Genomic DNA, 16,020 nt, shown 5'->3' with positions numbered 1-16,020 from the left:
ACCGAAGGATAGCGCATCCACCAGGACCACGGGGAATTGGTATAACGACTAAATTGGGGAGAAAATGGGAGAAAAAAAAAGTCAGCTCACTCCGTGGACTGAACTGAAATGGACCAGCCCCCGCACCCCCCCCCCCCCCCCCCCCCCTCACCACAGACAGTCACAGTTCTGGGTTCCCATCATGCCTCAGCCCACGTCACATCACCAGACTCTCAGGCCACCCGGCCCACCCCCTTTTGCTTCCCACGTGCCTGTAACGAGCTCCCTGATTGGTCCGGAGCCTTTGGGGCCCGATCACACAGAGCTGGACCCAGAAAATGGGGGGGGTGACAGGGGGAGTCCTGCGGGAAGTGCTGTTCTGTGGGACGGTGGTGGTGGTGGTGGTGGGGGTTGGAGGGGGGTGGGTTAGGGTTCAGCCGTGGTAGTTGGGCACGGCGGCCTGTTTCTGGGAGAGGCGCATCAGCTCCTCCCGGATGGCCTTGATGAGGGAGGCGGAGGAGTGGCTGGGCGGGGAGTTCTCCTCCGGAGGGGCGGAGGGGTACCCCGTCCCGGGCGCGTCCAGGTGGGCCGGGGGGGCCGAGGGCTCCCTCAGCGCCGTCCGGGGCATCTGGAACAGGGAGGGAGCCGAGCTGTCTGGAGAACACAGCACCTGGGAGAGAGGGAGAGAGAGAGAGAGAGAGACAGAGAGAGAGAGAGAGAGGGAAGGAGGGAGAGAGAAAGAGGGAGGGAGGGAGGGGGAGAGGGAGGGAGAGAGGGAGGGGGAGAGAGAGAGGGAGGGGGAGAGAGGAAGAGAGGGGGAGGGGGAGGGAGGGAGAGAGGAGGGAGGGAGAGAAGAAGAGAGGGAGAGAGAGAGAGGGGAAGAGAGAGAGAGGGAGGGAGGAAGAGAGAGAGGGAGGGAGAGAGAAGGAAAGAGGATGAGAGAGGGAGGGATAGAAAGAGGGGAAGAGAGAGACAGTAATTACAAAAGCAATATTTAAGAAACACAATTAGCAAATGACATCACATTTCATGCTAGAATAAATGAACAAATGCTACAGAAGTGCATGTGGTGTTTACTGTGGGAGGTGTGTGCACAGTCTTATATGTGCACTGTTTTATATATTTGATAATTGCCCTGATAATTTTAGAAAAACTTTTGGTTGTCCAAAGAATTGGTCGGCTTAGTGACAGTGTGCACATGCTGTATGTGAGCACAGAGCTGAACTCACAGTGTCTGTGCTGTAATGTGAGCACAGACAGACTCAGTGTCTGTGCTGTATGTGTGCTGTGTGTGCGCACAGAGCTGAACTCACAGTGTCTGTGCTGTAATGTGAGCACAGAGCTGAACTCACAGTGTCTGTGCTGTATGTGAGCACAGACAGACTCAGTGTCTGTGCTGTATGTGAGCACAGAGCTGAACTCACAGTGTCTGTGCTGTAATGTGAGCACAGAGCTGAACTCACAGTGTCTGTGCTGTAATGTGTGCACAGAGCTGAGCTCACAGTGTCTGTGCTGTATGTGAGCACAGAGCTGAACTCACAGTGTCTGTGCTGTAATGTGAGCACAGAGCTGAACTCACAGTGTCTGTGCTGTATGTGAGCACAGAGCTGAACTCACAGTGTCTGTGCTGTATGTGAGCACAGAGCTGAACTCACAGTGTCTGTGCTGTAATGTGAGCACAGAGCTGAACTCACAGTGTCTGTGCTGTAATGTGAGCACAGAGCTGAACTCACAGTGTCTGTGCTGTATGTGAGCACAGAGCTGAACTCACAGTGTCTGTGCTGTATGTGAGCACAGAGCTGAACTCACAGTGTCGTGCTGTATGTGAGCACAGAGCTGAACTCACAGTGTCTGTGCTGTATGTGAGCACAGAGCTGAACTCACAGTGTCTGTGCTGTATGTGAGCACAGAGCTGAACTCACAGTGTCGTGCTGTATGTGAGCACAGAGCTGAACTCACAGTGTCTGTGCTGTATGTGAGCACAGAGCTGAACTCACAGTGTCCCTAACGGGAGCAGATCTGCTGTACTCCTCGTCGGCGCGGTAAGGTCCCCAGACGGAGGCGCCCGTCTGAGCCGAGGAGGCTCGGCCCGCCCCAGGGTACGCGCTAATCCGGCTGGACAGGCCCACCTGCGTCAGGTGATGAAGCTGGGCGCCTACAAACACACACACACACGCACACAAACACACACACATACGCACACGCACACAAACACACACACACACACACACATACACACACGCACACAAACACACACACACGCACACACACACACACACACACACATACGCACACACACACACACACACACACACACATACACACACACACACACACACACACACGCACACTGTTAGCAATAGGCACTCACGTTTCAGCAACAATATTCTTTACTTTCACTGCACCTCTGCAGGTAAGAGTACATTCTCTTGCCCTGCTTCTATTGCCCCCCCCCCACCCCCCACCCTCACCCTCTCTGTAATGAATAAGCACAACCAGGTAACTCAACCTATATGGATGCAACTAACGGCAGCAACAGGCTGCTTTCTCTTTAAAGAGAAATTTAATTTAGGGCGTCTGTGCAGAGGTAGACCGGGCAGGGCACGTACCTGTGGTGCCCCCTACTGGCCGGGGTCTGGCGGACGAGGGCAGCTCCTCGGGGTACGCCGCCCTGTTGGAGTAGAGGGCCTCCGGCTGCAGCTGGTCCCCGCGCCCCCCCGGCTCGGCCGAGGGGGGGTACCCCGAACCAAGGCCTTGACTGACGAGACACACGACACACACTCAGCGCTCGCTAGCGCCACCCTGTGGCCACAACAGGACCCTACAAGCACAGGTCTATCCGGAAACTTCCGTCTCCAGGAACACACAAAAGACGAAACGCGACGGGAAATAACGTGCGGGATGCTGGCGGCTAGCCCGACGACATTCAGATAGACGCTAACTGGAGACGCTAAATTGCCCACAGGTATGGGTGTGTGAGTGAATGGTGTGTGTGCCCTGCGATAGATTGGCGGCCTTGTCCAGGGTGTATTGGGCCTGCCTCTCGCCCAGTGCATGCTGGGATAGGCCCCAGCAACCCCCTGTGACCCTGCTCAGGAATAAGCGGGTATAGCTAATGGATGGATGGATGGATGGATGGATGGATGGATGGATGGATGGAGGGATGGATGGATGGATGTTGGTGGTCATCACCACACATAGATGACTTACCGCTGCAATAGGCTTTGGACCGAGGGCGGGGACATGCCGAGCTCGGCGTATCTCTGGAGGAACAAGATGCAGACACGGGGAGAGAGAGAGATGAGAATGACAAGCTCCTCACAGAGTAGGTGAGCCTTTCTCACGCACGGGCAAACACTTCACTCCCCCCCCCCCCCCCGGCGCGGACCCCCCCTGCTGTTGATTGATTGATTGACGTTCACTGATCCATATGTGACTGCGTAAACGTGACTCGCACAACACTGACATCTGGCACCGCGCAGCGCCAAGACAAGGCTAACGCAACACAACAGCGTGCATCAGCGCTAAACACATTCCAACATTAAAACACAACTGGGATACAGGGATGTCTTGTTCAGTAGCTCTATGGTTTTTCATGGTTTTAGCTCTATGGTTTTTATGCCTTTAGCTGTATGGTTTTTATGGTTTTAGCTCTATGGTTTTAGTTCTATGATTTTTGTTGTTTTAGCTCTATGGTTTTTTTATGGTATTAACTCTATGGTTTTTCATGGTGTTAGCTAAATGGTTTTTGTGGTTTTTGCTCTACGGTTTTTATGGTTTTTGCTCTACGGTTTTTATGGTTTAAGCTCTATGGTTTAGCCCGCACTCACCGCAGAGAAGGGGCTGAGGGCGGGGGCGGAGGGGTGGGAGGAGCCCCACTGGCCGCTGGGCGGGGCCCGGGGGGTGCGGGCCGGGGGGCTGGAGCTGGGCAGGTTGATGCCGGGCGTGCTCCCCTGCGAGGAGGGGGAGACCAGGGCGAAGGCGTCGTCCAGCAGGGAGTGCATCTGCTGCCGCGCCTCCTCGATGGAGGGCTGGGGGGGCACGTAGGGGGGCGGGGGCGGGGCCGGGCCCGGGGGCGGGGACCCCGGGCCCAGGAACACGTCGTCGTTCGGGGAGGGGCTCCGGATCTCGGGGAGCTGGTCGGGGTCCGACTGTGAGGGCGAAAAGAGGAGAGAGTAATGCTTACTAATTAATGAAATATGTGTGTGTGTGTGAGAGAGTGTGTGTCTGTGTGTGTGTGAGAGAGAGTGTGTCTGTGTGTGGGTGTGTGTGAGAGAGAGTGTGTGTGTGTGTGTATACATGTGCGCGCATGGCTGTATTTATACGCATGCGCCGGCTGTATTTATACGCATGCGCTGGCTGTATTTATACGCATGCGCTGGCTGTATTTATACGCATGCGCGGGCTGTATTTATACGCATGCGCCGGCTGTATTTAGACGCATGCGCCGGCTGTATTTAGACGCATGCGCCGGCTGTATTTAGACGCATGCGCCGGCTGTATTTATACGCATGCGCCGGCTGTATTTATACGCATGCGCCGGCTGTATTTATACGCATGCGCCGGCTGTATTTAGACGCATGCGCGGGCCCACCCACCACGTAGGCCACGTTGTTGACTCCGGGGTACTTCCTGTAGGTGCCGTCGCTGTCGGTGGTGATGAGCCGGTCCTTGTCCTCCACCGCCGTGCCGTTCACCTGCGGCTTCTTCCTCTGCTTGGGGGACCGCCTCCCCCTGGCGCTGAGGGACCCCCAAAACCATCCGCGTCACCACGCTGCTCCCAACCCATCGACTAAATCACTTCACACTCACATTCTGCATCGCCACACTGCTCCCAACCCTCGACTAAAGCGCTTTTTATTGACGTTCCGCATCACTGTCTTACAAAGAGTCCTTTCAGTCTCGATGTCTCGGCCAAACAATTATCGATACCAAAACGCCGGCATAAAAGCGTCAAGTAAACCGAGTTAAACAGCCGTCTTTGTCCGCCAGACGACCGTAACTTGCGAAACGGTGGGAGAACTCTCAACCGGCGCAGAACCGCATCCAGACCAAAGTTCCAGCGAATTCACAGCCTCCTAGAGGCTTTTTTTTAAAGATAGGGATTAACATTAAGGCTCATTAAGGGCTGGGAACACCGTCAAACTGACGCTAACGCACATCCCATAAGGGGCGACATAGCTCAGGAGGTAAGACCAATTGTCTGGCAGTCGGAGGGTTGCCGGTTCAAACCCCGCCCTGGGCATGTCGAAGTGTCCTTGAGCAAGACACCTAACCCCTAACCCCTAACTGCTCTGGCGAATGAGAGGCATCAATTGTAAAGCGCTTTGGATAAAAGAGCTATATAAATGCAGTATATTTACCATTTACCATCCCGAAAAGGCTACTTTTATTCGCGTTCGAAATGAAAATCTTTCTTTTTCAGGATGAGCAACTGTAAACCGGACGATTTTCTAAACGGGGCTAAAAGGTACCTGTTCGCAAGGTCAACGACAGGGGGGTCCCACGATCGAACGTGGCCCCCCGGGGGCCAAACACGGCCCCGCCAAGGCCTTTGATTTGGGCCTGCAAACGGCGTGGCGTTTAAAAAAATGCAAAAAAAGGTGGAGGTCAGTGCCAACTGTCAGCTACACGTACCGGACCACTGCTGAGGCTGTCACTAGGGCCTGCTAAAGTAAACCAAAATTTAAAAGGCCACGCACTGGAACGACCCCCCCCAGCACTGGAACAACCCCCCCAGCACTGGAACAACCCCCCCAGCACTGGAACAACCCTCCCCCCAGCCTCTCCCCCCCCCCCCCCCCCAACGACGCAGGCGAAGATTCGAACCCGACCTCTTGCGCGGCTCCATGAAGATGGAGGGCACGTGGGCGTCCGGGTCCAGGATCTTGTCGATCTGCATCTGGGCCTTCTGGTAGATCTGCTCGGGGTCCTTGAGGTCGCCGAAGGAGTCCATGATGTCGTCCATGGCGGGGAAGTCGTAGTGGCCCCGGCGCTTGGCCCGCAGACGGATCTTGTTGCGGTGGTGCTCGATCTCCGACTTGTGCCGCAGCGCCACCTGGATCTTCGGAGCGGGGAGAGAGAGGGGGAGAGGGAGAGAGAGAGAGAGAGAGAGACCGCGTCGCTGCGGTGAGACGGACGCGGGCCCGGGTCGGCCCCGCCCCGCCCCGCCCGCCCAAACTGCCCTCCCGCCCGCCAAAGGCCGGCGAGGACAAAGGGGGGGGGGGGGGGTCACGCTCATCATTATTTACACCAGGGATGCCCAACCCTGCTCATGGAGATTTATCATCCTGAAGGTTTTCATTTCAACCCTGATTTGACACACCAGATTCTACTAATTAGCAGCTCAGTGAGATCTATAGCTGCTGAATGAGGTGTGGCTTTGTTAGGGTTGGAGTGAAAACCTACAGGACGGTAGATCTCCAGGAACAGGGTTGGGCAGCCCTGCTCTAGCTGTTGAATGAGGTGTGCGCCTTGTTAGGTTTGGAGTGAAAACCTACAGGGTGGTAGATCTCCAGGAACAGGGTTGGGCAGCCCTGCTCTAGCTGTTGAATGAGGTGTGGCTTTGTTAGGGTTGGAGTGAAAGCCTACAGGACAGTAGATCTCCAGGAACAGGGTTGGGCAGCCCTGCTCTAGCTGTTGAATGAGGTGTGGCTTTGTTAGGGTTGGAGTGAAAGCCTACAGGACAGTAGATCTCCAGGAACAGGGTTGGGCAGCCCTGCTCTAGCTGTTGAATGAGGTGTGCGCCTTGTTAGGTTTGGAGTGAAAACCTACAGGGTGGTAGATCTCCAGGAGCAGGGTTGGGCAGCCATGCTCTAGCTGCTGAATGAGGTGTGGCTTTGTTAGGGTTGGAGTGAAAACCTACAGGATGGTAGATCTCCAGGAACAGGGTTGGGCAGCCCTGCTCTAGCTGCTGAATGAGGTGTGGCTTTGTTAGGGTTGGAGTGAAAGCCTACAGGACAGTAGATCTCCAGGAACAGGGTTGGGCAGCCCTGCTCTAGCTGTTGAGTGAGGTGTGGCTTTGTTATGGTTGGAGTGAAAGCCTACAGGACAGTAGATCTCCAGGAACAGGGTTGAGTGGTTCTACACTAAATGTCAAATTACCAGTAGATCATGAGTCGGGTGTGGGTCAGTTCAATTTGAATCCAGTTCACTCAGGAAATGAACTGAATTTCAATCCAACATTATGGGGATTTTTCAATCCATTAACTGATCTGAATAACTGCCAGAATCGACTGAATGGACGTAGAATTGATCCAAACCCTGATAACGAGCCAGCTGAATCAGCTGCGGATATCTTCAGGAAATAGTGACACCCTGGCGTTTGAGGATTCTGCTTGATGAGATTCGAACGAATCATCGTTCTCCACAGTAATCTACTTTCAAATCGGCCCAGCTGATTGGATCATCCAGACCAAACACCACTCGCCCAGGTGTTCAAGCAGGAAGTCAAACTGAGGTGGACCCAGCGGACAGGGGTCTATCTCTGAGACGCAGTACCGCGATTGGATACTCGGAGGGGGGCGTATCCGGGAGGGGGCGTGGTCGGGGGGGGGAGGGCCGGGGGGGGGGGCTCACCTCCTTGTTGATCTTGGCGCTCTCGGACACCCGCTCGGTGACGGCGGGGCTGTGCTGGGGCGGCGCCGGCATGGGCTGCATGGCGATCAGCTGGATCTTGTTGGCCGCGCGGCGGGTGCCGTCGCCCGAGCGCGTCATCCGGTCCACGTGCTCGAAGATGGAGGCGGAGGAGAGCTGCTCGTCCGCCCCGTTCGCCGGCGGGGGTCCTGGGGGGGGGGACGGGCGGGGGAGGGGGGGGGCAGAAGGGTTAGGGACGGGGTCGGTACGTTCGAACCGCCGTATTCCGAGCCACAGAAACGGATAGAGTGAAAGCAAGGACTAATGAATGACATTTCTGAATGAGTGACGCACCTAAATGGGACAAATAACGTGCTAAACAACAGCAAGCAGCTTAGCTAGGCTAAGCTTATCGAGCTAGCCCTAAAGCGCGTTCAGACGATTTGCCCTCAGGCATGGACACGTTCTGTCTGACAGCCTGCTTGGCCTCAGTCTCCCACCACATGCCCTTGAAGTTTTCCTACTGTCTGTTACCCACCAGATGGCGCATGAGAGCAGTTGTTTTCTGACACTTTAGCAAGATTAGCAGCCTGGTTTTAATTCACGTTTACAAATAAATTACGTGTTACTAAGTTCACTTCGTCTACGATTTGAGAAGAAAAAACACAAATGCTCACATTTAACTGTGGCTATAAGGACAAAAAATCTGATTGCAGTCTGATACCAGGGCAGGAATTATAACTGGCATGGTAGTATTTTGATCAATCATGCCATGGACACGCAATTTACAACGAAAACCATGAAATGTCAAAATTTATCAGTTCAAGTCAGAATTCCAACAAAAACACGCTTTTAATTTGTATGTTTTTAAAAAATAAAGTAGAACTGGACTGCGGGAGGAGCAGGTGGACAAAAGCTAAGATTAGCACGTTAGCGCTAAACCAGCGCCTCAGATCTGTACTATTCCACCTGCTTCGCTGCTCCAGCAACGACGTCCTGCGGTCGTCGAAACTTTTTTAAAAAACAAAAATGAACTCTTACCAATTTTATTCTTCCCTGAAGGCCACAATAAAAGAGAAGAAGACAGAAGAACAAGAAGTTTTCAGAGGTGGGGGGGGGGGGGGAAAGACAAGGGAATTTCTACGAGAATTCGATCCAGGAACGTCACGTTGTAGCAAAGCACATTATCCTTCACTGCAAATTCAGTACACATTGGATGCTAAGCACATTCACCGCACGTTAGCCGTAGCGCCACCGCCCGGGGCGGCCCACAGGGCTTTTTCCCCATTAGCTGCAGTAGCTTTCGGCGCTAGCGCTAGCTTCCGACTGGGCCCGGCGAGTTTCAGGCGTGCGTGCGTGCGTGCGTTTCGGGGCGGGGGCGCTTCTTGCCGTTCTTGGCGTTTTTGCGGGCCTGCTTCCCCTCGCCGGGCGGGGCGGGCGCTCTCAGGTTCTCCTCGGTCGACTCCCTCCCGCTGGAAGGGTCGCTCGCCAAGGAGTCGCCGTCCGACGGGGAGATCCTGCCACGGGAGAAACGGGGGGTCACCACGCGCCGCCGCTACCCCGAATCCCAAACCCCAAACCCCCTCCTGTTTCCACGGCAACAGTTAGCCTCTCACAACACCAGAATACATGCATACATCTGTAACACCTTTTTGTCCTTGTGCTATTAAAATCATCCTTTGAACTACATACAAAATCTAAGAAAACAAATACCATGGTAGTAAGCTTTTAAATGTTTTATTCAGCTGAGATTTTTAATTAGTTTTTGTATCTTGTAAGAAATGTATACACTAGACCCAGATTTGGTCTTGCTCTTGCGGAAGATTGTGTATTTTGCGGAACTAGCATGATATTCAGATTTGAAGTGTGGGCAATCAGAAGCGACTATTAACTGAATATACAATCAGAACGGACAACGTCGTGGCAGAGCTCCTGTTCTCCAGTGTTCAGCAAGTACAGGTCTCTTATTACCGTGATGTCGTAAATCCTAAATTAATTTCATGACGCTGCCGCGCTCGCTGCAGCGCTGGCACGAGGAGCGGGCCGGCGTAGGCGAGGAGGGTCACAGCGACAGGTCATCGAGGTTCCGGCTTCATAACTCATAACCTGAGTCTCTCTTCTCTCTGGCCTACACCACCTTCTAAAAGTATCGGCATTGAAACTACCAGTATGTGGGTTTTCGTAGCCAAACGGAATACCAAGTTAAACTGGACTAACGTAAAAGGAAAATATTTTATTTTTATAATACGTAACACGTCTAAGGGAAACCTAAAAATCCACGCATGCCCGGAGCTTCACTGTGAGGCTGGCTGTAGGCATCAGAACTCGCTTATTTAGCCCGTTTTTGTTTTTTTTTTAGGTGGAATATTTAAGGGCTTTTCTTTTTCTCGCTTCCATTCACGCGTTCGACAGAAGTCTGCGAGCGACCTGCAGCTGCTCCACCCAACAGGGCGTTCCGCGGCGTCTGGCTATCTGGCAACCGCACGTCAGCCACGCGCACGCGGCGCGGAACGTTGACAAACGCCTCGCCCGTTGCCGCGGCGATTCATTTTCGCTCCTTAGCTATTGCTGGAGACGGACATTTTTACGTTCACTTTTATGTTTCCGTTCCCAGCCATTAAAAACAAATCAGCTCTTTTGTTAAAGACTTGGTAGCTTGTGTAAGTATTATGGCGATTCTTTTGACACAATTACTATCTGTATAAAAGCTCTGGGCCTTCATAAAACGTGTTAAATGAGTCATTCGCTTGCTTACTAGCTTACTTTAATATGGAGAACTAGGAGGCTACACAATTTGTTTTCAATGTGTGCAGCACTTGAGTCCAAGATAAATTTCCCCACAGGGACAATAAAGTATATTGTATTGTATTGTATTGTATTGTAACTCTACACTTTACACCAATAAAATTATAATAAGGGAAAAAACAAAATAGGTTGTTTCGCCAGTTCTTAATGGTTGCCTGATGTCCAGTGTGTCCATCTGAATATGTTGTATGAGAGAGCCAAGGTTGCAGAGAAGACGGGTTCGGGTGAAAGGTTTCAAAAACCCGGTTCCCTTACCCCCCCCCCCCCGTCAGATTTTTTTGGAAGAACTGACCTCCCTCTGCGACGTGCTGCCCGGGACGCCTTGGTGGAGGAGGTCTTGGATTTGGGGGTGGGCACGTCCCCGTTCTCCGACGGCGTCACCTCCTTGACGGGCGCCGGGAGGGGGGCGGGCTCCTGGATCACCATGATGTCGTCTTTGCTGTGCTGGCCCAGGTGCAGCTTGGCGAAGTCGAAGCCTTTTACACTGGGGGCCTGGAGCTACGGGAGAGGAGGACAGGGGAGAGGAGAGAAGGACAGGGGAGAAGGACAGGGGAAAGGAGAGAAGGACAGGGGAGAAGGACAGGGGAGAGGAAAGAGGAGGAGAGGGGAGAAGGACAGGGGAGAGGAAAGAGGAGGAGAGGAGAGAAGGACAGGGGAGAGGAAAGAGGAGTAGAGGAGAGGGGAGAAGGACAGGGGAGAGGAAAGAGGAGGAGAGGAGAGGGGAGAAGGACAGGGGAGAGGAAAGAGGAGGAGAGGAGAAGGGAGAAGACCATAGGGGAGAGGTGGAGAAGAGAGGAGCGGAGAACAGAGAAGAGAAGGACAGGAGAGAGGAGGAAAGGAGGAGAGGCGAGGAGGACAGGGGAGAGTGGAGGGGAGAAGACCATAGGGGAGAGGTGGAGAAGGGAGGAGCGGAGAAGAGGGACGAGAAGGACAGGAGAGAGGAGGAAAGGCGGAGAGGAGGACAGGGGAGAGGAGAGGGGCGAACAGAGGAAAGAAGGACAGGAGAGAGGAAGAAAGGAGGAGAGGAGAGGAGGACAGGGGAGAGTGGACAGGAGAAGACCATAGGGGAGAGGTGGAGAAGAGATGACAGAAAAAAAACGAGAGGAGAGAGAATTAAAGGAGAACAGAGGACAAGAGAAAGGAAAGAGAGAAGACGAGAGAAGAGAGGAGACAGGAGAAGGAAGAGGGGGAGGAAAGAAGAGGCAAAGACACGTCGTGAAAAGGAGGCAGGAGGGCGGGCGGGCGGAAAAGGGAGGGCGATCGGCGGAGGAGAGGGGGGGAAGGTGGACAAAGAAACGGAACGACAGAGGAGTAAAAACGGAAAACACCAGCGATCCACCAGAGCCCATTCTGCCGTACACAGCCACAGGAGAGAGGAGAGGTCTCAGACCAGAGAGATATAGGCCAGGCCGAGCCCCCCTACTGCCCTCGCCCAGTCTCCCCTAGCAGCCGTTCAACCAATCAGAAAGCTGCCAAAGCTGTCTGGCCCCTCCCTAACGCAAATGGCATCAGCAATATATTACATACCGCGGATATGCAGGAAGCACAAACACAAATGGATTTCACGACAACGTATTTCCAGAAATACTGCAATAGCTGAAATCGGCAATCATTTGTACATTTGCCCACACGTTATGAAGCGCCGAGACATCTCTTCTGATATTGATAGTATACTTTATTTCACTACGCTGTAGTATATTCCATTTCCAAAAGGGCTAGAACAATATTTTTTAGTTTTATATCGCAGCCACACGTTCCCCATAATCACCGCTTGTTGTGCAAGGGAAATGTGCAAATCCACTGCTGCAAACTCATTTGTTCAGCGTGCGATGACCTTGGCGTTGAGGGGCCAGACCCAAAAGTAATTTGTGCTTACTAACGAGCCATTAATTACTCGACTGGGCTCACTGCCGTGTGCCGCAGACACTGTATAGCAGAAGATCCGCGGACCGTTCTGAAAAGAACGTTCTGGGCCCATTTTTTAAATTAAAAAATTCCTTCGTTATAAACGGTATGCTTCGGTGTAATCTGATCGGTCGGTCGATCGATTGATTGGTCGATTGACTCGGTCGGTCGAATTGATTGGTCGAATGCGGCATTGTGGATCTTGGCGCACAAGGGGTCGTAAAGGCTTTTCGCTGCTGACCAATCGGGCTCGCTCTGGTTCTGTTCCTTGCTTCCTTTTTCATTCCTTTCTTTCCTGTGCCGTGCACATTGCGCAGTTTCTTTGTAACGCATTGATTTTTTAGGAAACTGCGTTACAAAGTCCAAGCCAGGCCTCCAGGGACCCAAACCACCCGAATAAATCTGCGTTTCTCTCTGTCCGCGCTGAGAGAAGCAGGGGCTCGTATCAGGGGGCCTGGGGCACGGCAAGGGAGAGAGGGGGGTGCACAATCTAACCGTAACACGCTTCTACTCGCACCACATCGTTTTAGGACAGCTAGAGCTTTGACAGGGGAGCCGTTTCCAGAGATTCTGATTTCGGTGTCTGTCGTAAAAGGGCCAAACGCTGGGCCAGCACTTGTACTGGTGAGCACTGAAAATGAATTTCTGGTAATTTACAAACGAGTGCATACGATTGGTTACTATACGACGACAAATTAAAATGAACACTTTTCCACAGAAATGTCTGAACACGAATCGCTAACAAATTAGCATTTAGAAACAGATATCAGCCAAGATTTTTCAGTCACGTAGTCTGAATGTATTCAATCCTGAAATCAGAACCTCTGAACAAGAGCTACAGACCAGACTCATCTACAGCCGATCCCTCATCTACAACTTCAAACACCAAACACAGACCGTCCGAATCTATTCTGAGTCTCCTGGGATCTTTTAGTCTACGCTCTACCTTCTCTTCCTCCTCCTCATCCCCCTCCTCCTCCTCCTCCTCCTCCTCTTCCTCCTGCTCTTCCTCACAGAGCGCAGCGGCCTCCCTGCCCTGAGCAAGCGGTATTGGTTCCAGCAGGATTGTGGCGGGCTGAACAAAAACGGGGGGGGGAGACGCGTTCACACGAGAGACTCGCGAGGGAAAGTGGGCGGGACTAAGATGAGGCTAAAGGTAGCTTGGCCTGTAGACCCGCCCCTTTGGAATCCGCGCGGGGCTGACCCCTCCCCCCCCTCACCTTCTGCCTCTGCTGAACGGTCGCCATGGCGTCCGGCTGGAACTCCAGCTTGTCCGTGCGGCACATCTTCCAGTAGAGGATGATGATGATGATGACCACCACCAGCACGGGCACGACCACGCCCACGATGATCCACATGTTGTTGCTCTGGGTCTCGGAGGGAGGGGCGGCCAGCTTCTCCACGGCTGCGGACGGGGGGGACGGGGGGGGGGGGGTGGGAGGAGAGAGACCACGCCCACGGTCAAACCCCTCCCCTTCCTGTCGACTCTCAATGCAGCATCGAGCTGCTGTTTCATCAACCCCGCCCCCATCCACTCAACGAGACCCTGGGGCCTATAACAGCTCTGCTCTTACATAGCAGAGGTGTGGCTTCTATACAACTAATTCTGTCTTAGGAATCCGTCACAAGCTATAACATAATTTCACTAGAGGCGCGCTTTAAAACACATTACATTCAGCCATCTTATCCAGAGCGACTGACAATGAAATGAAACACGCAGAGATTCTTACGGAAGATATTCAGGTTCAGTACCCTGGCCCAAGGGTACAACGGCAATGTGCCACAAGGGACTCAAACCAACAACCTTCAGGTTACGAGACCCGTTCCCAAACCGTTGCACTACGCTGCTCTACCCTCGCACCTCCCTCCCTCCCTCCCTCAACCGTTTGTAATTTCACCGGGGAACTTAATAACGAGTCACATGGGACGGTAATTAGTATAAAAGCTACTGTCGAAATGCACAGGTTTTCCCGGAGGGGGGCAGATTACTGTGACTGGCGGGTGCGATGTTTACGAGCGGCCTGCAGGGGGCACTCACGCTGCGCCAGCACGCCCTGCACGCGGTAGCCCAGGACGATGGCGGCCCTCTGCACGTCCAGCTGGTTGAGCATGGCGGAGGTGGCGACGGCCGGGACCCTCTCCCCGCCCGGGCCCTCCACGAAGTACACCATCTCCAGGGGGTAGTCCGGGCCCTCCAGCCGGGACGTCCGCACAATCTGGGGGTGAGGGAGGGGGGTGGGGTATCACTGAATTAATGCTGGGCTCGGACATACACACACACTCACATACACACACACACAAACACATACACACACACAAATCCACACACACACACACACAGACAAACACACAAATCCACATACACACACACAAATCCACACACACACACACACACACACACACACAGACAAACACACAAATCCACACACACACACACAAATCCACACACGCACACGCACACAGACACACACACAGACACACACATGTGTGCATGCCCACAGACACACACACACACGCACACCCGCATACACACAGTCACACGCTCACACAACCGTTAACTATTTATTAGAGCCTACAGCTAAAACACACAACAAAGGGCGTTTAAAATGTAACCTTAGAATTTAGCAGGTACTCAATGTCCTACTCAACTACCAAACGTCCTGCCCAAGGGGAAAACACACACATATATTTGCATGCGCACAGACACACAGAAACACACCCACACAGATACATATAAAGCACAGCACGCAGATGGTAAATGGACTGCATTTATATAGCGCTTTTATCCAAAGCGCTTTACAATTGATGCCTCTCATTCGCCAGAGCAGTTAGGGGTTAGGGGTTAGGTGTCTTGCTCAAGGACACTTCGACATGCCCAGGGCAGGGTTTGAACCAGCAACCCTCCGACTGCCAGACAACCGCTCTTACCTCCTGAGCTATGTCGCCCACACAGCTGTCTGGGCACACTGTCCCATAGGACAGAGCGCAGGCCCTCTCTCTGGACTGGACAGCCCAGTACAGTGGTGAGGCCGGGGAGGGCCTAAACCCTAAAACCAGCCGGTGCAAGGCCCCTCAGCGGGACACCCCCCCGAGTCACAGCTACCGGGGGGTGAAATCGTGACTCGGGCGCAGGGGGGGGGGACGCGACGCTCGCTCAACCATCCAGAGACTGAGAAACCCCCCCGTTCCCTTGCTCCCTCCCCATGTCCCCCCCCCGCCCTCTCAAAGCAAAACGAGACTTCATCGCCGTAACCTTTACTTTTGCGGAAGCCAAAAACCGCTCGAGCAAAACGAGAAATCATAAAAATGAAAGATCTCCCTTTTACTTCAGCATGCGATTTAGGACGGATGACTGGATAGCAGAACTGAATGGAGGCTAACCATAAGGGCTTCGCAAACAGAATTTTACCCACGGAGCCGGGAGGAGGAGAGACGCTATTCGAAACAAGAGCCGTGTGTTTTATCACTCGCAACCTCTTAGCACCGTCAGCGCCAGCGGGCCCTCTAATAAACCCTCTCCCCGCCCACAGCCGGCGTAGCCTAGCTTTCTCATAATGACTCAGGGCTGGCGGCGGATAGCGCTTAATAATTGATCCGCTATCATTACTTGTGCGCGCTGTGGGGGGGGGGGGAGCGGGTGGAGGGAGGAGGGTGGGGGAGAAACTGGGTTTCGGAGCGACTCAGGCACTGGGCTGCACGAGTCGCGTTGCCATGGATACCCTGTCCTGGGCCTCGGATGGTTTCGGGAGGGGGTGG

General features: G+C 53.5%; 1 protein-coding gene across 1 annotated transcript in view; it reads right to left on the bottom strand.

Moving 5' to 3' along the window:
• Positions 1-346: 346 nt before the first annotated feature.
• si:dkeyp-27e10.3 (UPF0606 protein KIAA1549) overlaps positions 347-16,020 on the bottom strand; it is a 54,641-nt gene continuing 38,967 nt past the window's right edge. Inside the window, exons 10-22 of the mRNA XM_035402210.1 lie at positions 14,303-14,480; positions 13,485-13,669; positions 10,652-10,857; positions 8,944-9,071; positions 8,596-8,610; positions 7,558-7,763; positions 5,814-6,043; positions 4,578-4,719; positions 3,810-4,130; positions 3,190-3,242; positions 2,589-2,737; positions 1,977-2,134; positions 347-649 (exon numbers count right to left, since the gene is read on the bottom strand). Of these exons, the coding sequence (XP_035258101.1) occupies positions 413-649; positions 1,977-2,134; positions 2,589-2,737; positions 3,190-3,242; positions 3,810-4,130; positions 4,578-4,719; positions 5,814-6,043; positions 7,558-7,763; positions 8,596-8,610; positions 8,944-9,071; positions 10,652-10,857; positions 13,485-13,669; positions 14,303-14,480 (2,208 nt within the window). The 3' untranslated portion in view covers positions 347-412. The remainder of the gene's footprint in view (positions 650-1,976; positions 2,135-2,588; positions 2,738-3,189; positions 3,243-3,809; positions 4,131-4,577; positions 4,720-5,813; positions 6,044-7,557; positions 7,764-8,595; positions 8,611-8,943; positions 9,072-10,651; positions 10,858-13,484; positions 13,670-14,302; positions 14,481-16,020) is intronic.

Source organism: Anguilla anguilla, chromosome 19 (genome assembly GCF_013347855.1).
Source record: "Anguilla anguilla isolate fAngAng1 chromosome 19, fAngAng1.pri, whole genome shotgun sequence".
Lineage (NCBI taxonomy): Eukaryota > Metazoa > Chordata > Actinopteri > Anguilliformes > Anguillidae > Anguilla > Anguilla anguilla.
The sequence above is the reverse complement of the archived record's forward strand: the minus strand, read 5'-3'. Positions and strand labels throughout refer to the sequence as shown.